Consider the following 22966-nt stretch of genomic DNA (forward strand, 5'->3'; position numbering starts at 1 on the left):
GAGCATATAGATATACAAAAATTCAAGAGATCACACCACAATACAAACATACATGCCAATTTACATAAGAACATCCCTGCATGTCTCGATTGCCGTGCGCCGGCGCACCGCGTGGGTAAACATTACTCAACGATGAAAAAACCGCACGAAAGCAACAGTGATGCATCGTAAATCGTTTGTATTGGACAGCATGCGGAAGGATCATGGTTAACCGACGAAGCAGAACGAGGTACCGAATAAATTAGCCATATGTACGAAGTGTGAGAACGTAGGTGACCTTTGGTGAATCGTATGTGAAATTTTTATAGAGGTTTTACCCTTGAGGGCATCGTTTATCCGTTTTGATGGGTAATTTATTTAAAAACTTATTTTAATGTTCAGGAAGATGTAATATAAATAGCACTTTCCTTAAGGTGAGCTGAAGTTTGGATATAGGTAGCGGGCAGCTAAGTAAGTAATAGAGACGGCTTAAGAATGAGCATTGGGTAGATTCTTGTGGCTTACGGTTAAGAGTTTTCAAACTAAACCGACGAGATCCCTTTACTAATAGACCCATCAAATGAACCGAATCTATTTACCTTCACTCCTAAATTACTGTAAATAATAATTAATTAAAATAACTTACAAACGACCTCCAAACCATTTTCTAATTACAGAGAAAGCATAAACAATCTCAATACGCTTTCCGTTAATTTGATAGAGTAGTAACTTAATGATTGACACTAACAAACACAAGAATAAAAATAAACGATTACTCGATACGACGTATTAATCGAATTCAAAAGAGGTTAACCGTTAAAACCGCATAAAACACTGGCCGAATTTCACTGACACCAAAAAACAAAAACAATTCAATCACATCACTGGCCACAAACAAAAATATTTTGAAAAAAGAACTGACCGCAGGTTATGAATTCTAGCATGTCGCTCCATTGCAGTATCATAGTTGCAACTGAGATGGTCGCACGATTCTGACTTTGGTCATTGTACGGATTATCTAGATCTTTTTAATTGGCGACATCATCATTCGAACTGTGTCTACATACACATATAAAGCTTTAATGAGGTTTTATGCAAACAGTATTCTTTGTTTTATTTCTGCGCAACTTCTTTGCAATTTTTTTTAAATTTAGTTTTTTGCCAACATTTGCTTTCGTAATAAATCTTAGCAATATTGATCTAGATTCTGTAAATGTATTTATGCTGTAAAATTTTTGTAAAAGCCTGTGTGCTCCTAGCTTTAAAACCCAGTGTGTCGACACCTCACTAACTAGGTTGAGTGGAAGTTCAATTTAGTTCTCAAATTAGTTTAGCAGTGATGGCAAACGCAAATGGACTCCCTTCTTAACTAAGAGGATTTTGTATTATTAATTTTGTTGCAATTACTTCTGGGTATTTCCCTCTGTATAGTATTTATGTAGTTAAGTGATTTTATATGGATATTTAACAGAAAATATCCAAATAAAATCTTGTTGGAAAGCTACACAATTTCCGAGTAACGTAGCTTGCCTATATTTTATCCGAGTACGGGCAGAAATTCAGGGATGCGGGTGAAACCGTGGGAAAACAGCTAGTTATAATAATAAAATACTTTAATTCGACCAAAGACAAAAAGCACAAATTAAAATTCATAACGGGTAACTTGCGTCAGACTATCGTTTTATTGCCAACATCTCGATTCTAGAACATCGATAAAGATTTTTATGTAAATCGATTAATAAATAAAATATTCGATTCCAATTACGTGACGGAAGTTCATCTCTAACCGAGCGATGTCAAAATATCTCGGGGAAAGTAATCGAATCAATGGCCGCGCAATTTGAAATGGAAATATATCGAATTTGTATTCGACTTTTCGATCTAGTTTTAGGGTTTAATGATGAATTTTTATTGGAAGAAGTAGAGGATTGAAATATTAATTAGTTTTGGTTATATATTTTGGTAACCAAGTAACAGTTTTAATACGTACAGCAACATAATTTCTGGGTAATTTTCCTTGTAGGCAAAATCCATTTTTAAAAAATATAATTATATAACATTATACATTGTTTAAAAGCAGAGAAATTATAAGGGTTATTATTTTAATATAAAAGCTTTAAAAAGTGTTACAAAATAAAATGTCCTCATTAGCTCTTTAATTGGGCCTTTTTGTCCCAAAATAATTTTCATAAATAAATAAACAACAGAAACAGATGTAAAGGTTATTAAATTAACGCATTTTAATATTTTTTCTTGTCAAAAGTAAATTCAGCCAATGAGTACACATAACGAAGGTACCTACTTTTTTTAGAAATTTAAAACCGACGGGGAATGCGATGATGCAATTTGTTGGTCATTAAGCGATTCGAGGAAAAGGTCAATGTCTCAGCTTTCCTCATAATCTTTCGTAACTGTTACTTAGTTCAAATTCTCACAAACCATTGTCAGTTAAGTTATTACGTAAAGAGATTATAATGTTCCAAAATTACATGCCAGTACGACATGAATGGTAAGTATTTTGATTCTCTATTGTTAAAACCTTTTTACTGCAAAATAATTGAGACAGCTTTCCATTTTTGAATATTTTTCGATGATGCAAATTCAATTCATTGTTTTTCTTTTATGACGTTATTTTTTTATTTTTTTTTAACGACGTCAAAAATCATCAAATGACCCCTCCTGCTGTGGGTTAGCAGCGGTGAGGGAGTGTCAGACTCTTACTGACTAAAAACCGTCGTGTTCCGTCATAGGCCTTTTATGTACCAGGGCCGCGGTATCTCTTTCGAACAACCCGCAGCCCATGACGTTATTTGACGTAATATTATGCAATTGAACTAAAACTTTGCTCTGTTATTTAGCTCAAAATACTTACCATACTATGAGTTCCAGAAAGTGTAAAATGCGGTAATAACAACGTAGAAAATCAAACATTTTCACTCGTATGGGAACTGTTGTTTTACAATGGCTGCATTGTCTAGTTTATCAGCAAATTGTAAGAAAGATCATTCGTAGTTGTTCTAGCCTATTACTTTAGAAGATAAAGATAGTATTCTAAATGATGTTGCAATGAAGTGTTTCATAAGGTTATTTTCAAAAGAATGCATCGTTGTTGGGAAAATATCAAACCCTCCCGCTGTGGGTTACCAGCGTGAGGGAGTGTCAGACTCTTACTGACCCACCAAGTTCCTTCTTATGCTCTTTATGTACCAAGGCCGCGGTAACTTTTTCGAAAAAATCCGCAGCCTCGGCAAGACTGAACATATCTTCAATTATAATAATAAGGTTCATATAAATACAATGATTGTCTACTAACTTAACATCACCCTTCAGAATATCATTAGTTACAGCAGACAGACTTCTAAGATCTCACCAAGTCAGATAAACAATGAATGTTATCCTAATGTCTGCTTCTAAAATGGCGCCGTTTCTGTCAGATCTTTATCTTCAAGTCATTATTAATTAAGGCGCCAAACAACAGTACGTCTGAATTAACTAGGTAAGTCTAAAGTTAAATTACTGTCGATAGGCTCCCGTTTGTCCACTATCTCATTTAATGGTAAGCGATGATCAGGTCAAAGATAGAGCACTTGCCCAGAAGAATTCTATTCTCTCTTGAATTGGAGACTCCCAATTACTTGAAGACTCAGAGTCCTTGTTACAAAAAATTCTACTGCGCAGTCAACTTTAGATTTGAAGAGTTTTTAGGACGTTCTGCTCAAACGTGTTGTTTTCAGCACGTAAGGATATTGCAACATTGATACCTTCAGGAAGGAAACGCAATGAATGATTGCCTAGTTTTTTGCAAAGACTACCTAAGTATTTGCCCTAAAAGGGCTGTGGACGTAAGTGAAGCTTCTTGCATTGCAAATTAATATCCACATCATCATCCTCCGAGCCTTTTTCCCAATCATGTTGGGGTCGGCTTCCAGTCTAACCGGATTCAGCTGAGTACCAGTAAATTAATATCCACATAACGTCTAATATTCGGTAAGGACGTAATTGTTTGTGTTTTGCGTTGGCTATGTAATCGCCGAACGGATTCATGATGAAGGCGTATACGATTTTAAAGAAGATCATGAGCTTCTAGCTGACTATGAAGTAGCAAAAGTTTGACGCCTAAAAGATGCTGGCTTTATATGTGGTCCCGAAAACCACATACAATGACTCGATTTCTAATACTACTTCCTTATGGCGTAAGTTATTATAATCTCTCATATCAATAGGAAGAAAAACGGATGTGCCAAAATGCATTGACTGATTTCAGCCGATGAAAAGATAAACATTAAGTAAATCAATCACACCAAAATTGGGCGTGAATCACATACTTATGATAATGCAATAAATAAGACAGTTTACGTGAGATAGTAAAATTATACAGTCATTGGTGATGAATCAATATTACATAAAATAGTATCAAAATATCTGTCAAACTTGTATTCGTTACTGCATCGGTCATTGTCGCTTTTGATTTCGATATTAAAACGAATGGTCCTAGTTTTTTTAAGTGATAAAATTCTACTTCTTTTGTGAATTATAGGTTGAATATTATCATCATCATCATCCTCCTGTCCTTATCCCAATTTTATTAGGATTCGGCGTAGTATGATTGCTTCTTCCATACCGTCTATCTGTCGTCATCTCACAAGTAACATTCTTTCTAGCCATGTCAACTTTCAAACAATCCATCGATTGTTTATTTGGAAGTCCTCTATAGGTTGATTGTATAGTAGGTCTGTTTACAAATAGAGCATCCATATGACCTATATCTAGAGCAATGTATACAATATAGTTATACTAATTAACGTGACCAAAATGCTGGCTATTGCATCGGACAAAGAATCAGCATGGCGATCCAACGAGATAATGCTGCCAGCCTCTTGGGCACGCTCCCAGTTGAAAGCGATGGGGATGAATTTTTTGAGGTTTTTTTACTTGGGTAATTTTTAATCTCTATTGTAAACGTGTAAATATCTATGAAAATAAACGATAAGTCAGATAAGTCATACTAACTTATCTGCATTAATTAAAATTTAAATTTTAATATCTCACTGAGTTCTAGCATAACCATCATACTACATACCACCAAATAACAAGAAAAACATGTTTGCAATTAAAAGATACGTAGTTCAACCTATTGCAAGGAAAATACATGATAACAAGTTACGAAACAATAGTTAACGAAGTGCCAGTAATGCGGGTGTTAAGTAATAATGGTTTGCTATCGAAAAACACATAATTTTAACACTTACAACAGAACCTAATGATCCGTTCAGGGCGATTTAAGTTTTTTACTTGATTAGGTATAACGCATATGCGGTGTAGCATGTTTTCATTCGATAAATGAGGTATAGACCGCGCAGGTTTTATTTTATAACTCTAAATTACAGTCTTTATCAAGGCAACCAATTATGCTAAACAGAATCCATAACAGAAATTCGCTAAATTATATTTTATGTGTACTAAGCTTAAAGTTAAATTCCGTGTGCCACAATGAGTGCAAACTTTTTAGAACGCGCCTTCTTCAAACAATAGAAAAGAGAACATGAAACGTATTCTAGTTTTTGTAGGATTTTTCTCTATGGTTGCCGTTGATTAACGAACAGCTTCACAGAATAAAGAACATCCGCATTTATTTGAACGAGCAAGTTCTGTTTCAATGAAAACAGTAGGTACGATTTTTTACGCAGGCGTTTTTTCTTCTTTTCTAATATCGTGGTTATTTAGTTTTTGATATCGAAAAGGTCACGTACTTCAGTAAAACTGATAGAAAATATGTTCTTATTTCAAAATATTGAGTCTTTAATTCTTTTTTTTGCGTGCGCTGTGGTAGCACGGAGGTTTTATTCGATTTCATAGATATTTTTTTGTGTTTTTAATATTCATGAATGCATTGTTTGGATATGGCTATTACAAATTCTAATTAGTATTGGCTAGGTTCTAAATTAAAGGCCAGCGTTAACTAGCAGGGTGCCATTTAGTGAAATATGAAATCGGCTAATTGGTGTTCGGTTCAACGACAGGCAATTTCACACACCACTAACATAAATAAATCGCGGTAAGAACTTCACGTTTTAAATGTTTATTATAAAATCCGACTTTGTGGGTGGAGAATTTAATAACTGTAGGAAAATATAGAGATATATCCTGTCCTAGTTAAAGTTCCTATTTTTTCATGTAAAGGAAAAAATATTCAAAGCGACAATACATAACCACAAAGTGAAGTAAACAATTAATAGAGAGGAAAATACTTTAACATTTCCTTAAATAACAATAAGTGCGTTTTCAGTAACCATTCAGCTGAACTTAAAATAATATTCAAATGAAAAAACCCTTTTATATTTCTATAACTGATGTTAAGAACAGAGATCACAGTTTATTGTTTAATTACAGTGGGATAACACCGCTTAAGGAGACTGAGATTGGAACCATTATCTCACTAATCTTTGGTTTAATTTTAATTATAAAGCTAGATTAGTACTAAATATACAATCATAGTCTTTAATCCAGTCGTTGATGAATGGTGTTAATTCCATTGTTTTAGTAACGCCATTGTGACTTATGTAACTTTATTCCAATTTCAAATTTGAAGTTGTTCAAAATTAGAACTATTTCTTTTTTAATTGGCTTACTTCTTTATTTTTGAAACATTTGAAATTAGAACATTATTTTAGAAGAAATTTGAATACGCCGTGGAGAGCCAGAAAAGAAAAAAATTTACCCTGTGTTATTGACATGTGAATTTAAAAATAGAACAATTACAAATCGGACTTTAAATGGGCATTCGATTGTTAATCGACTCGAACCAAACCGATTACCCGTTGTCTTGAAACCAGTTACTATTTTAGCGAAATTACGTTATTGATACACCTACTAGGTTTCTGACATGCATTTCTGTTTCTACTTAGGCCTACCCACCTAAGTTTCGATTAGATAAGGAAACTGTAATTTGTATTTTACTTAAAACATTATACATGGACCGTGGTATCTCGATTACATTATATCGGATAGAATAGTGCTGGGCTCGAGTAATTGTCCGATTAAACTTTCATCTAAATCAATTCGAAGTGATTTATTGAGTAGCGATTAGAGCGTTCTCGTGTAGGTAACGATTTTGGGTGAAATTGATTGGGAAAAATATCATAAGATTTATTACAGTGCATAGTATTTTATGGGATTTGGAAATAGTCTTTTCGATTTTAAGACGAGTTATGTATCTTACTACCTATAGCTATTATACTTAACTTTTGACAGAGTTTCGTCATACTTCAGATTCCATTTCGTTGTCAGAAAAAAACGAAAACCTAGAGAATCTTCTGGAAGGAGTCAAAGAAAATCCTCCACTAATGACAAATGACAGTTACCACTATCACACAATAGTGACGAGTATGTCTATAAACGTAATACTCGTTCACCAGGCTCTCGAGTGATAACTCTTAACTAAAGTACGAGTGCACCGCACGTACTGTTGTATAATTAGTGACACTTCATGTCATATTATTGTACACAATGAGTTTTCCAACAACTTGAACAAATAGCCTAATGGAGGGGGAATGCGGACGAAAAGTCATCATAATATGTCAAAATTGTTTGACTAAGTTTTAGTAGATTTTTAGATTATGCGGTAAACGGTTGTTTTAAGAGTAAATTAGTTAATATAGTTGAAAATACGTACTCAGAAAAGCAGTAGGTGACATCGGCATCTTCCTGTCCTTTGGTGGCGTGCTGTACACAAACGCAGGGTTCACACAACCACGTGATTGGCTAGGACACATGTCACTTTCCGAACCTCGGCGCACACGCTTGTTCGACATCAACTCGGCCATCGACTTCGCAGACTCCGACTTCCCCATCCCTTTCAATTTCTTCTTCATTTTATCATTCTCCGGAGAATGTATATGTAAGATAGCCGCTGCTTTCGGTGGTATTTTCTCTGGCACTATTAGTTCCTTAGCCGACACACTCTTTTGTTTCTTATTTGAAAACAAATCACTAAACTTCTTCTCCACTTTCTTTGGTCGCTGCGGCTTCAAACTCAAGTCAATGTCTCCACTCTTCTTCCTCACTTTTGGTGGCTCAGCTTTTCTCTTCGCCATGGCAGGTGTCTTTGGTTTATACGTTCCTTCGATACCCGTATACGCTACGTCGTACTCCTTCTCGGTCCAGATAGGCTTAGTGAATAGTATTCCGTTGGTTTTGATCTTGTCGATGTCATCTGAAGTGTCCTCGTCTTTAGACCGCCAGCGGTTTCCTATCAGTCGTAGGGAAGCGCGGACGGATCTGGAACGTCGTAGACCACTTTGCTCCCTCTTGAACTTATCGAGGAGGGTCTCCATAGCCCTGTGAGGGGTAGCGGGGCGCACTGGGCCCTGGGCATTGCACGTCACGATCGACTTCGCGCACTCTATTCACTAACGATAGTTACGTGAGTCGCTTCCTTCCCGACGTTCACTCGGTGCGGCGCCGGCGTGTCGAGTGCGGCCTGCAACAACGTGCTCAATGGTAGGGCTCTGGCGCCGGAGACCTCGCAGTAGCCCGCCTCGGACTGACGCCACTGATAAACTGTTCTCATTTGCACAATCATTTGATTTGATAAGATATGATTGTTTGGTATACGCATTTCACGAGTCAGATTTGTTGTGACGTGAATTCTGAGATAAATACTAAGGACAGAAAGATAAGTTGATTTGAATTGCTAAGTTTTATAGGGTGCATTGCTTCTATGGTTGGTATTGATTCTTTCGCAATGTTCGTGGTGGCGGCGGTTAGGTTTACGGCAATGCAGAGCTCGGCGCCGAGTATGCCGACAACTGTGCCGTGATCGATCATTCGTTTAATTTATTGGACATTGCCAGTGAACGAGGTTACACCGTGTCCCACAACTTCACGAGCTTGTGGTAGTTAGGTAATAGCTGCGCAAGTTACATGATTCTCTGCATTTTCGTTTAAGATTTTGGAACATATTGCAATTATGATAGCTTTTTTCGTGCAATTTAATTAACATGTGCAATTAAAGATAAGCATGTTGCAGTCTGTGGGTAATTTGCGAAAGGAAATACATGAAATACTTTTAATTGAAAAGTTAACAACTGTCTGACCGATTTTATCTCCTCTGGACTCGAAAGTTGAATAAAAGTAAATTGTCGCATTAAAAAAGTTTGTCATAAACTCAATAGCAAAACGTTTACCTAAGACAATTTCTTTACAAAAGAACGTTACCGTTATACAATTCTAGTCGTATACAAGCAAGACTAGACTAAGTCGCATATTGTTACCAGCAATACCTATCGTGTACAGTTTGTGTGAAGTCCTTTATAAATCATAGTTAGAAGCTTAATAATGAGGCGAAAGTTCTGCGAACAACTTAACCAAGATGGGGGGAACTACAAAGTTCTGTCATACTTAACAACACGTGAAATTAGCAATAACATACTTAATACGTATAACTATGTAAACCTTGTGACGGTTTTTGGAGCTAAACTTGAATATTTTATCAAATAACCCAGTCAAATAGATAATTGGGGTGACGTTTATCATCTGCAAAGTTAGCTTTAAATGTTGCACGTGATAATTTATGACTTAAATAAATATGACGAGTAAATAATTACGAGATGACAAATGAAAACAATGATAGAAAAGTAGCTAGTACAACACACGTGCCGACCTGCATTTTGCAGTACATTTTTTTCCGTTCGTGTGAAACAGTAAAAGCTTTGTAGGCAACGGCACTTTTTCTAAATTTTTAAATTGCAGCACACCGCTTTGAATTCGAGGTAGAAAACAATTGAACACCGTGTTCTTTTTTCGAAACAGCAGTTTTAATTAAATCTATTTTTAAATTCTATGCATCTGCGGCTGAGATTCGAATTTTAAAATTCCTTTAATCTTTCTGGCCATGTACTTGTAAATATCCGTGTTATTCCGTATTCTGCATTCAACCTTCTTCGTACGTGCGTCATTTATCTTCGATATGCGTTGTCGGGCATTTTTCAGATATTTTTAAAAAGGAAACAATTTAATTAAACGATCGCTGTTATTAATGTAATGGCACAACGACCATTATGGAAGTAATATTGCCAGTCAATTTGTCAGCATTGAATTTATTGAGACTTCATTCCGATAGTAAGTATAATTGATCACGAGACTAGTTTCAAGTAAAAACGAACTAGTTTTGAAGCGAGTTTTTATTTTTACACACGCATCTATTAAATGGCTTGGCCTCTTACTTTTGGTAATAGACATATTATTAATAAATAAATTCCTTCTTAAATTAAGAAGGTCAAGTTATGAACTTATAACCTAACCGGCTTTCCGACAATCAGAATTAACATACATCTTAATAACAGGGACCAGTACCATTTTTACTGATAATAAAAACCGTTAGAACTAATAATAAGGCTAACTCGATAAGATTTTGAATTGACCCAATTCGATATTCTTTTCATTTCACAGAAAACTAGTTCTCGAAAAATGACCTCCATATTTTAGATATTTTTATAACAAAGATTAGGACGGTGAATTACCACCATAATTAAATATTTTCAATAAACTTGAAACACAATTTTAACTAAAATGAAGCCAGACCCATACAAAAATAAACAGTAAGTATACAAACCAGCATTATGACAGCTCTATTATCGTTTCCTCTCATTTATTAAAACATCAAAAAGATCAAACATCATATCCGGATATGAAACAAAGACAAGCAATATCCTTTCTCTTTATAGTTATTAAAAAAAATCTTCATTCCAAAAAGAAAACAAAAAACGTCAGATTCGGTTTAAATTTGGAACCGACGTGAAGCTAGTCAAGGGCCGATCAGGTAGCAGGTGCGGTGTCCCTTATTCACGAAAGCGCCCCTCACACTTATATTCCTTCTTTTTTTTGTTAGCTTTCAATATTAAACGTAGGTATCTTCCGGGTGTTTTTGTTACATTTCGGCAATTGCAAATGATGTTTTTTGTAGACCTTTAACAGGTTTTTAAGATAACGTAGCACTAAAGAGGCCGAATATTTTTTCGACGTATGCTCATGACAGACAGAGACACTTCATTCGAAAGAAACGTCTACATTTTTTTTCATATAGAAATAATCTGCCTAGCCTTTACTCAACTATGTTGGGATGCACCTGAGTAAGTACTATAGTTCGGCCATTCAGAGAATGCGTTCCTGACACGTCGCGATTGAACTGACGACGTAACTTTGCAATGGCGTTGCAGTTACGATAAAAATATTTTTGCTGGTTGTTTACCGTTTTAACAATTGAGGAGCATTAAAACAACATTATTATATCAATAATCAATGAATGTTATAATTTTGTGCCAAACTGAGTGTCAAATAACTTGGTAAACAATATTTTTCTAAATCTATACTGCGCTATTACAAGGTTATGTCAGCGGTTTATATTTTGTAGTGCTGTGCTAAAAATAACAGGCAAGTATCGTAATCTGTTCTTATACAGTTATAATATAAAATAATACGTTTTGATTTTCTTTTTAAGAATTGGAAAATAATGGACTATAAGACTTAATTATAACGTTTATGAAATATAAAAATAAAACTATGACCAAACCGCATTTTTATACTTAGATTAAAAATGGTAACCCCAAATGGCGTTATGGGCCGCCATTTTGTGACGCTAAAACAGTCGTCCGTTGTCGTTTCGTGCGCATAGACCACGTTTTTCAAGTGTTTTCGATCTGTTTTTATTTGATTACCCGGCTTTTGTTAGACCGAGATATCAGGATTGATTCTGTTATTGATAATAATATAATTATACATGTAGGCGAAGATGATGATGAAGACACCACCTCCTCAAGCAAATCGGAGTCTGATTAATATTCTGTTCGCACATTCAATTCAATGTACTTGTAACAAAGAATAAATAAAACAATTTTATTATATGAATATTACCTTTTTTTGGTTTCCACTTAAATAACTAAAATATAAAACAAATGATTCCGCCAATTTAAAACGAAAATAATCTTAAAATAATGCGGCGGTTCATTTTGAAGGAACGGTAACGAACTCAGTGTTATGTTGTGCCCATCACTAGTCGTGACTAACTGATAGGTGTCAGGAACGCATTCTCTGAACGGCCGAAGTATAGTGTTTTACTGCCTATCTGAACTCCAGCAAGCTATCAACTCAGTTACCTGGGCAACCGAATACCCCTTGGTAATGCTTACTACTTGTCAGATTTACTGACATCCCCTTTTCTCATAAAAAACAGACAAAATAGCCCTCAGTTGAAAATATAATTAAGCAATTAAATCCTTTGAAACTTAAAGTAAATTGAACAAAGATGCCTGTTCAGTGCACCGTGTAAGCTCGGTAATTAAAAGCATGTGTCTTACAGCCACGGTCACTTGGGGCACATTAAACATTACAAGGGTCCCTGCATCTGACAACAATTATAATTAGGGATTATCAAAGGACTTTGAAACCGTAAAATAGATTCTAAACACATTAATATAAGGTAGCTGCATTATGAACTAATTCTTACCCACGTTTTCATCCATTGTAGCTAGATAAAAACTGTCATTACAAGCTTTTCATTCATTTCTAAACGAAATTTTGACAGAATCGATTGACGTATTTCATCGTGTATTCATGAAAGGCAGATAGATATTTTAATATTTTTATTAGGTATAGTAAACTGTATGTTATTCTATAATCAATTATTGTATAATTTTTGAGTCAGCTCTTGAACTAAAGAACCAAATAATTTGATAAGGTATTATCAGCACTTCATATAAAGTAAGCAATTGAAATCAACAATTTCTTAGTAATTGTGTATAATAAGTAGGTACCTAAAAAGCTATAAGACACAGTTCTTTTGAAAAAGGTAAGATAAATTGTTGCATTTTTTGTCTTTTTATAGTAAATCTCGTTGAAATCTGATCGATTCCATAATAAGGTTTTCAAGACAAACCAAAGAGGCTATTTTACGCGCATTATCCTCCTTCCCGTGAAATCGAATATAGAATAGAACGTTTGAGTTATTGTCGATGGTTCAGTAAAAACTAAACTATATTTTTTTCTACGCTTAATTTTTGATAACAATAACTGTTACAGAACTAATGATTGTTTGGTGACTAATTAAAACAATTTGGTTATTATGCTTGCTAAGTATATTAAAAGGTCTAGTTGTACTAGACTCTAGTAATTAATAGATTCATTGCAATTCAAGGTGACACTACAAAGTCAAATTAATTGTCCAATTGTTAAAATTACAGAAAAAAGTAATTATTCTGCGGAGTCGATGTTACTTTTTTGTCCTTCATAAAAGCTGAATAACGTGTACAAATAATGTTAATGTGGAGTGGCAATATTTCCCACAATGGGGCTAGTGTCAAACTTCTATCTCTTATCGCTGGTAAGCAAGTGTATGGATAGAATATTGGGAACGAGCGTAAGCCAATTCAAGGCCAGGATATGACGAAACAGGGCAAATAGAGGGGATACGCGTTAATTCACAGACCTTTTATCAGCGGCGGTACATTTATGTAAATTTGTTGATTTTGTGCATGTTACGGAAGTCCAACTCCAAAGAATACTATTAAAATGGTAATTTCCGATGCCAGCTGACGTTATCTGCACGAGAAACGTATCCTTTGAGTTTTATTTTACGTTCCATCGAGCTTTTTCATAGTGACGTTTGCCGTCAAGTTTGTAGATACAACGTAATGGAATACGAAGTTGGCGAAATTGTTGGGCGCCATTTCTGAATGCAATATGGAAGAGTAAAATTCGTATTTTACTCGAAGACTTGAAAAGTACTTATTTGAGACAGTTTGAGTTATTACTTTATCATCCAGATCGGGACTCGAGATTCAGTTTGTAGTATTTCCGTATCGGAGAGAGATACATGAAGATTGATTATGCTCTCAGTTTAATGTTCTGTGTCTGCCACTTAGGTAATATTCTGTCACTGTCAGACAAACTGTACTGCTTTGAGACAAACAATTGGTTAATATTGTGAAACAGACATATGGACGAGACATCTGTGGTGATCAGATGTCACTCAAACATTATCAGCTTTTAAGTACATTTAGGTGGTCTACTCTTGGAGCTCTTAGATAGGTCATGAAATTTAACATTACATTGTATGGTCCGCCTAAGTAGAAGAGACAAAGTTGTGTGCGTTTACACAAAGATACAAATGAATGTATTTATGCAACTGCAACTTGCAGTTTGAACACAATACGTAATCACGTCTACAACTTATTGCCGGAAACGTACTCGATTGCTGACATTATTTCTACTGGTTCTACTAATATTATCGTTAATTCCTATACTAAATAAGAATCGTAAGTTTTAAGTTAACGATAAGAATAGTTCCGATGTCATTGAAATGTTTGGAACACATTAAGATAAGAGCAGCTTAACCTTAACTTAGGTCGAGTTATTAAATTCAAATACCAATGCTTTCTTTTGATCTAATTACTAGGTACTAGGACGTTAAATCGATCAGGACTAAGTCAAGGATAACTCCTTCATGAATAATGTACTTCGGTTTAGTTGTTTAGGCAGTGCGAGGGCACAAACTGACTGACATAAATACATAGTCGTAGTGACATTCAGAACTTGAAGTTAACAATAGATAAATAATCTTGTGAATTTATCAGCCTAAGCAGAGGTGCTAAAATATTTGATCAAAATATTGCCTAGCAACAAAAAAACTATATTTTTACTAGTAGCCCTGTCATTTAATGACGTTGAGTATTGCGAAATCATTCAAATATTTATAATTACGCAAATAAAGAAACTTCGTGAGTAAGGCATTGAATTCATTAGCAGTTCACCACAATAGACCGAAATACCAACATTACGGCTTAAATCCAAAATGGCGTAATTTTCGATTTTATGGTCAGCTGACGGTAGTGTCACAGTTGTTACATTTTCCCGCTAAATTGGACTAGTTACGAATATCATGTGGGATTATAAAACTTAATTTTACTGCTCAGCAAATTTTAATTGGCTATTTTGAATTCATTAGCCGACTTTTAAACTAGATGAGATTTCCGCTTGATTTGGAACTTTTTCGCATTTTTAATGTCAATGGAAAAACTGAGGTCATTTGAAATTAGGTATTTATTTGCTAATAATATTTAAAATAACACATGTTTATGCCTTGCCACTTCAATAATCCATACCTATTCAGTAGAATAACATTACTATCACGGGGAAAACCGAAACTTAATACAAAATGGACTATCAATTTAATATTTCGACGGGACAGTACCATACTGAGGTTTTAGTTAAACATATATAAAGCGCTTATAGAATTTAATATGGTCATGATTGTGGTAAACTAAACCAGTGGGGTACCTATAAGGCTTAAAACGATTGCATATTATGGTGTACCTAGAAGTAGATAAGCATGTTATTTTCCAGGTCTTTTCCTTCCTCATTTGTGGTCTTTGAAGCTAATATTCTCCTAATTAGCTTTTAATTTTGATTTAGGTAATACCCTATTTAATATGTAGGTGATTAAAGCAGCAGGTCTTCATGTGTGAGTGTTAGGGTTCAATTCTGGGTAAGTAAAATACTAATGTTACTTTTTTAAGTACCTAACTTACTAATTTTGACGGAGTAAAGGTAAAAGTCCAGGTTTCCTCAAGATGTTTCCACATCTTGAGGAAACCTGGAAACCTGGAAACCTGGACTTTAAAGTCTGAAATCGCCAAACCACATTGAGCAAGCGTGGTGATTAGGGCCTATGCTAAAAACGTTTTTAACCTGCAGAGCAGTCCTGACTTGCGTTCGTATCACGTCTGTATCGCTACAAACGCGCATCGATGGCGCGATTAAAAAACGTGGTGTGCATAGGCCCTTATTAGATAGCCCAACATTCCTTCTCTGTACGAGAAGAGGCCTATGTTCTGCAATAGTGCAGTAGAAACGCTGATGATGGTGATTACGTTGGTAAGAACAAAGAAAACATATACCCAGGGTCATGCTGTCATGCCGTGAGGTACATGGTGTCTATGAAGCATAGAATAGAAGTAACTGATTGAAACAAGACAATTATAAAGGCGTGAATGAAAAATTCCAGGAATTTCAGTCTTGAAAGGAAAAACGGTTGTAAGCCTGTTTGTTTTTGCATAACAAGACGGAAAACAACACAATTACATATGATGTTTTGTTACGCCTTTTGTGCATTCTTGAGATTTATGTCAATATTTTTAAAACAATACCTAAATAAATAATGTAATTAAGTACTTGAATAATTTATAGGCGTTGCAAAGAGATGAGTGTCATCATTCTAATCTGTAGTAAAATAAATAAATAAAGCTAAAGGGTTTGTTTGCTTTAACAAGCTAATATTGGTATTACCAATATTTGGTATTACCAATATTTGGTAATACCAATATTTGGTTGGTTTGGTTACTATTTGGTATCCATTGGTCTGATTTTAAAAATAATTTCAGTACAAGATAACCCATATTGAAAATGATACATCCATTGTTTTTCATAAAGTATCAGTTTGTAATATTCTATAAATAATGTACCTATTGTTAACTGTTACTATTATGCATGCTGTGTTAGCCTTTAAGTGATTATTATACTCGCACATGTGTTTTATCTTTTAGTTATAGTGATGAAAAAGTGTAATAATTGTTGGTTAACCTATTTAAATAAATAAATAAATAAATGACTAGGTATGCGCGACTTTTTATCCGATTGCGCTGGGTAGTTCCCACGGGACACGGGTGCAGTCGCTGTCAGAAACTTTGTTAAGTTTAAGCCCATTTTAACAGTCTCCTTGCATTGTATCAAGGCACTTCTCGTGCAGAGAAGGATTTAAATGTTATTAGGGAAAAAGTGCGGGAGATGATAGAGGACGGTTTTTAGTTCCAGATGTGCTTTTAATCAGCAGTATAGCCTGAAAAAGTGACCAGCCTCGGAAAAGTTGTCTTTTGGTCAGTTTTGCTTAACACACACAGCGCAAATTATCGAATGAATTCCCGCTTATCGAAATAAGTTGTTTTTTCGCAGCTTTCATTTGCATACAATTCTTAACCTTAACATTAGTCAATTATTAGGTAATAGCCATACACGTGACTTGTGTTAGGTTCTAAACCCGCATACTCATTTCTAATATGCGGGTTACTTAACTGAAGTACCACTTAACTGAACATCATAACAGTATTTTTGGTACCTAATATAAAAGTTATAACGTATTTCCTATGTTTTACTAGTTGGTTATCAATTGGATAGTAACTGAAAAACTAAATAGTGCAAATACTTTTAATTGCATACCAATCTGTAGGTACTTACAAGCACAATTAAGTTGGTATAGGTAATACCTAGTTGTGTAATAATTATCCTTATAATTATTCATTCTTATGTATGTACCTACACGTTCTTTTTGGTATCAATAACCGCATATTATTTTATTTTGAGCCACAACGCACGAGTGCAGAAAATCATGTAACCAAAACAAAGCTCAACAAATTAAGTTTTCTACACTTTTACGACAGACACAGTGGACGATATCTCCGGAAATCACCGTTTACCAAGATAAATCATAAAAAAGGGACCATGATTTTATCGTGCCTTTTCGAGACAAAATTAATTCGAAACATTGCCATAAACGGTTGAAGGTCTGTGACCGGGCTCTGCGAGATCTCACGTCGTAAACTTAACACATCATGAACGCATAAATCTGTCGATACTTTTTGTAATAACAGCACACAATCAGTAATTACCTAATCACACATTTTTTTGTCCAAACATGTTACAATTAACCGCATTAATGAGTTCAACTGTCAACATAACCAAACTTTCACTAACTTACTTATCAACGGACACTTATCACTTGAAAACACTTTTAATAACACAAAAGCCGCTGTCCGATTGCCAACGGAAACAAAAAAGTTCGTTCCATTGATGAAAATACGAAATTATTTTATTTATGAGACCGTATGCCGTACACAAACAGTTCAAAACATAACTAACGTAACGTTAGCGTATGCCGCTGTGCCGTGAAGTTGGCGGCAGTTGTCAGGGGTGCCAACGTAAGTCAACATGGCGTCAGTGCTGCCAATATGGCGGATCAATATGGCCGACGTGCGAGTACGTCGCAGTCAACGGCCTTTGTAGTAATGAATGGGGAACGAATGAACTTTGACGAACCTGTTCGATCACTGCATTCTACTCTTGTAGACATGGGCAAAATGTGTCATTGAAAAGAAAAGATAGATATGCATCTTTCAATCACTGGGATATGAATCACTCTTTCATATCTTTATATCAGTAGCTCAGTATAACTCAGTAGCTCGTTTAAACTCGCAACTCGTGTGCGGCTCACTCATTCAAATAGATCATTCAGATATAGTGATAGGTTGGTTGTTGTTTGCATCTTTCTGATATATTGAGCGGTTGCGATTGAACAACTTTTTTCTAATTAAAAAAAAATACTATTCTTATGACTGTAGGTACAACCTACTTCTTTTATGTTAATTAGTTCAATGAATAGTCAATCGCAATCTAGTATTGAGTATAAGCATTAGTTTAGTAAGTATTAGAAAATAAAAATAGAAATAGCCTTCTGATTTCCTTTCATACTTTACACAGGCTTAGGACTGTCTACCTACGAAATTATTTACGTGAAAATTAAATTTTAGTTCAAAATGTGTATTTCGAGTCAAAACATATTTGTTCGGTAGGCGGTAAGTTTTCAATACATTTGACAACATTATAATACCGAAATATTCAATAAGGACAAACAATTATAAGCCTTATGCGTGAGCAATAGAGTTAACAACTTATTATTGGGTGTCAACTTATTGTGGTCAAAGTAACGACATTCGTAATCGTATGGGTGCGAGCGAGACGGCTCGCTTGACGTTCAACCAATGGCGCGCGACGAAGCTATCCGACGCCACAGATTAGTTAGTACCCGACGCGATGACCGACGAGTGAGTGAGGTGTAAAGAAAGATATACTGAACTACTGACACATTCGGATATGTAAAGATATGAAGAGTGATTGATTCAAATGGAATGATTCATATCATTTGTATCTATCACTCCTGAGTTACCCATCTCTATACTCTTGCGCAGGTAGCTATAAACAATCATGTTTGACGGAGTAAGATTTAAGTCAGAGTTGTGCATAAATCTGTTAACAGTTTCGGATACGATCGCAGATGATTTATTGATCGTTAAATGTCAAGAGATAATTAATTAGAAGCTGTTAACACAAGGCGAATATAATAAAATATAATATTAATATATAATATAGTGGATATCGTTTTTTGGTTCAATTTAAGATTATTTTTAATGTATAAGTCATAGGTAAACTTAAATAAGAATTCTAAAATATTTCAACATTATTTCAAATCTATAATTTAGTCTGCTATTGAAACTGGCCTAATTCATTCAGTCGTAACTTAAATTCAGTCGACCAGACTAGATCAGTCTTATTCAAATTCTGAGAAGCCTTAGAGGAACAAACTTGTTAAATAAATTAGTGGAACTCCTTGCAATTAATGTAACTGAACAAATAGTGTTTTAATGGAGATCTTAATTAATTCATTAGCTATGTTTAATGAATTTCGTGTTTCAGTAACAAATATACTAATATTTCGAAGTTGAAGAGTTAGTTTGAACGCGCTAGTCTCAGGAATTACTAGTCGAGTTTGAAATATTATTTCAGTGTTGGATAGACAATTTTTAGAGGAAACCTAAAAGCTACTTTTTATCCAATACCCACGGTAGAAGAAACTACAAGCTAAAATTATTTTTCATTCGTCATTTTCAAATCCTTCAAATAATCAAAGCTCAATCCTTCTCCGTGTGAGAGGAGGCCTGTGCCCAGCAGTGGGACAATAAAAAGGCTGTATGTATGTAATGTAACGTCATTTTGAGTGGCCTACCTAAGCTAAACCACCACTAATCTAGGTATTTGTATTCCTCCAGTATTTTTGTACAACTTCAAGAAAAGTGTTTATTACAAATACAAGTCATGCCATAAAAAAGAAGAAAAATAGCGTCTAAGGAAACTATAAAGATTACAAGACATTTTAAGACGTTGAAAACGCTAGCGAAAAAGTGCGAAATGGTACAAAATGCTTTCAGGCTGAAGTTAAATCTTCAGAGATTTAGAAGCGTGTCGTGTTTCAAAAGATTTTTTTGTCGTGCTGACTTTAAATGCCAAGTACGTATTTACTCAAGCTTCGCAGAGCAAAAGCTTCATGAATACTAAACTACGATACAAGACATTTTAGCGACAACAAAGATCTCATTTAGAGTACTCGGAAAACTTTTAGTTGGCCGATGGTTTGTTTGGGCTCATAAATCAGTATTAACATTAATGGTAGTACCCACATTACAAAGATCAGGTATTTAGCCGGTATCAGAGTGAAAACTTTAGTTGGATTCACAAAAAAATATCTAAAAAAAAAAACAATAGATAAAATGTCAGCCGCCTGTTTGGTCTGGAGTGTGCAAGGTAGTGGAGGGTTCTCTTAGAAGAAAAAGTAACAATAATATTTTATTGTAATATGAACTGAGGAAAGAAAGAAAGGAAAATGTAATGAGCAGAGACAAAGGTTAATAAATTGGTAGTCTTAATGACAGAAAAGTTTATTTAAGTTGAAGTCCTGAGCTTAATGTGAGGACTGATATTAATGGAAACGATAAGTATTATCATCTGTCACCTTTTTTTCTTTACCATATAATTTACAAGACCTGACCTGTACCTGACAGTATTATATGACTGTATTTTTGACTCAATAATATTTTTTTTTCAGATTGACTGTCGGTGTTAATCATCCAAATATGAAATAGTAATATTATTTAGACATCGGATTATATGCATTTGCATGTTTGCATATGCAAATGCATATTATGCTATTATTTTAGCGTTATTGCATATTTTGGTACTTTTTCATTGATAGTGCATATTTCAGTATTTATACGTGATAGACGTGTTGTGCTACGCCAAAGAGTATAATAATAATTAGTACGCTCTCCTCAGTGCGCTTTCGCCAAAGAGTATATCTCGGCAGAAATGGCGCCAAATTTCAAGTTCTGTCCGGTAACGTCAGTTGACGTCGAAAGGTCATTTTCAGCCTATAAATTAATTTTAAGTGACAAACGTCACAAAGGAGATGGCCAAAAAAAAAACCCAGAGTCGACAGGAACTTCATATGTATGATTGGATTCAGTATAATTTGTGGATTTTAAAAAGTATTTCAAAACATCTAAAAACCATGGGGTTCTCTTTTTATAACGTTTTTTCGATCAAGATTTTAGTTCACAAAAAAGTTTACTTTTACTGTTTGATGTTCGTTAGAAGTTGAATGCAGACTCGTGATTGGACCGTTTTACATTGCTAAGTCATTTGTTATATTTGACAATGTCACATGGCGCGATTTTCAAAGACAATTTCTCCAAAAACATTTCATAGCCAGTTGTGAAGGTTGCATGTAACTGCGAAACCTCTCCAAGTAGGTAAGGTCGGTGCTTAATCGTATCTGGAGTGGTTAAATACAAGACCTTTTAATCACCAGGCCAACTCTGAAACTATGGGGTTGTTACTAGTGGCTTGTATAATGTTAGTTTACTTTGCTTTTTTATGTCCCTTGATGTTAATAATCTTTAAAATCAACATATATTCAACGTAACCTATTTTTGCGATAATATGAAATAGCTCCTATACCCCATGGATTTCAGTCTGGATTTTTTGGCACCATCAAAGGTCTATCATAAAGAACCTATTGGTAACCATTTCATTGCTGTCGATTCTGGGTTTTTTTTCTATGAAAATTTGGCCATCTCCTTTGCGGCAGAAAACCTTGAAAAATATGTAATTGTATATTGTCACAAGAATTACAACTAATAGTACCTCTATGTATATTTAAATATATGTTCTGAAAATAAAAGTTAATTCTAATAGTGGTTTTTTAATTGTGCATATTTTGTGCATATTTCGCTCTTTTTTAGTGCATATTTGCATGCATATTTTGGCATTTTGATAGTGCATATAATCCGATGTCTAATTATAATAAATTACAAATGTATCTATTTGATTTTCATGTAATTTGGTTCCCTCAAAATGCAATTGAGCTGACGAGGAACATCTAGTTATTTTGTACCTCCCCTGTTTCCTTAAAAGACCTTAAAAATAATGTATGTACGAATTTTCTCATGTGAGTACCTATATTTCAGTCGTGTTTTCCACCTCGATAAAAAAAACATCGCGCAACGCATCCCACCTCTACAACGGTTGACACACGTGCTGTCACACTAGAGTAGCGCCGATAGTGAAAGTGCTGCGCTAAATGCGTATAATGGAACGTTACGCGGCTGATGCTCTCGGCAGCCGTGATGAAAAACTATCGGGAAGTTGAAAAGAGCTCCAAGGTGGGTTAGAGTCATTGAAATTACTTAATTTGATTAAAAGCTGTGTTTTATTCAGGGCGATGTAGCAAAAGTTAAGATTAGTTCACAATACTTTTGAACTTTAAATAATGCTGAAATTCTTTTTTATTTCTTATTCTATAGTACATAGTTGCAACATGTTGGCTCAGAGATTTGCTCGTTGTAGCAGAGGTGTTAAGATCACTTTGTTCAAAGCTTTTTGTACCTCGTTCTACACGGGCGGTCTGTGGGTTAACTGTACGCGGAAGGCTCTAGACGCCCTGCGGATACAGTATAATAATGGTTTCCAGGTGCTGTTGGGGCTGCCTAGATACTGCAGTGCGTCGGTCATGTTCGCTGAAGCACGGGTGGATGATTTTTATGCGCTCATGAGGAACAAGGCTGCCTCGTTGCTAAGCAGATCTAGGTCCAGCGCTAACAGCATCCTACAAGTCTTGGCCGACAAGCATGATGCTCCGGTGCTTAGACATTGGATGGAGTTGCTTGTTAGGCAAACGTTTAGCTTTTAGGTATTACTAACCCTTAGTCGATAAGTTATAGTTGATAAGTTACTAACAATTGGACCATTGTAGTCATGAAATAAACGCATTATT

The 22966-nt window shown here is 35.0% G+C and overlaps 1 protein-coding gene across 3 annotated transcripts in view; it reads right to left on the minus strand.

Annotated features, from left to right (window-relative positions):
* LOC124632938 overlaps positions 1-22966 on the minus strand; it is a 68646-nt gene that overhangs the window by 27776 nt on the left and 17904 nt on the right. Inside the window, exons 1-2 of one of the 3 annotated variants that reach the window (XM_047167954.1) lie at positions 17694-17994; positions 7652-8458 (exon numbers count right to left, since the gene is read on the minus strand). The exons of 1 other annotated variant lie outside the window; for it this stretch is intronic. In XM_047167954.1, coding sequence (XP_047023910.1) covers positions 7652-8312 — 661 coding nt within the window. In that variant the 5' untranslated portion in view covers positions 8313-8458; positions 17694-17994. Of the gene's footprint in view, positions 1-7651; positions 8640-17693; positions 17995-22966 lie in introns of those variants that run through there. One more of the 3 variants, XM_047167955.1, reaches the window with a different exon arrangement.

The sequence above is a fragment of the Helicoverpa zea genome, chromosome 9, assembly GCF_022581195.2.
Source record: "Helicoverpa zea isolate HzStark_Cry1AcR chromosome 9, ilHelZeax1.1, whole genome shotgun sequence".
In the NCBI taxonomy this organism is placed as follows: domain Eukaryota; kingdom Metazoa; phylum Arthropoda; class Insecta; order Lepidoptera; family Noctuidae; genus Helicoverpa; species Helicoverpa zea.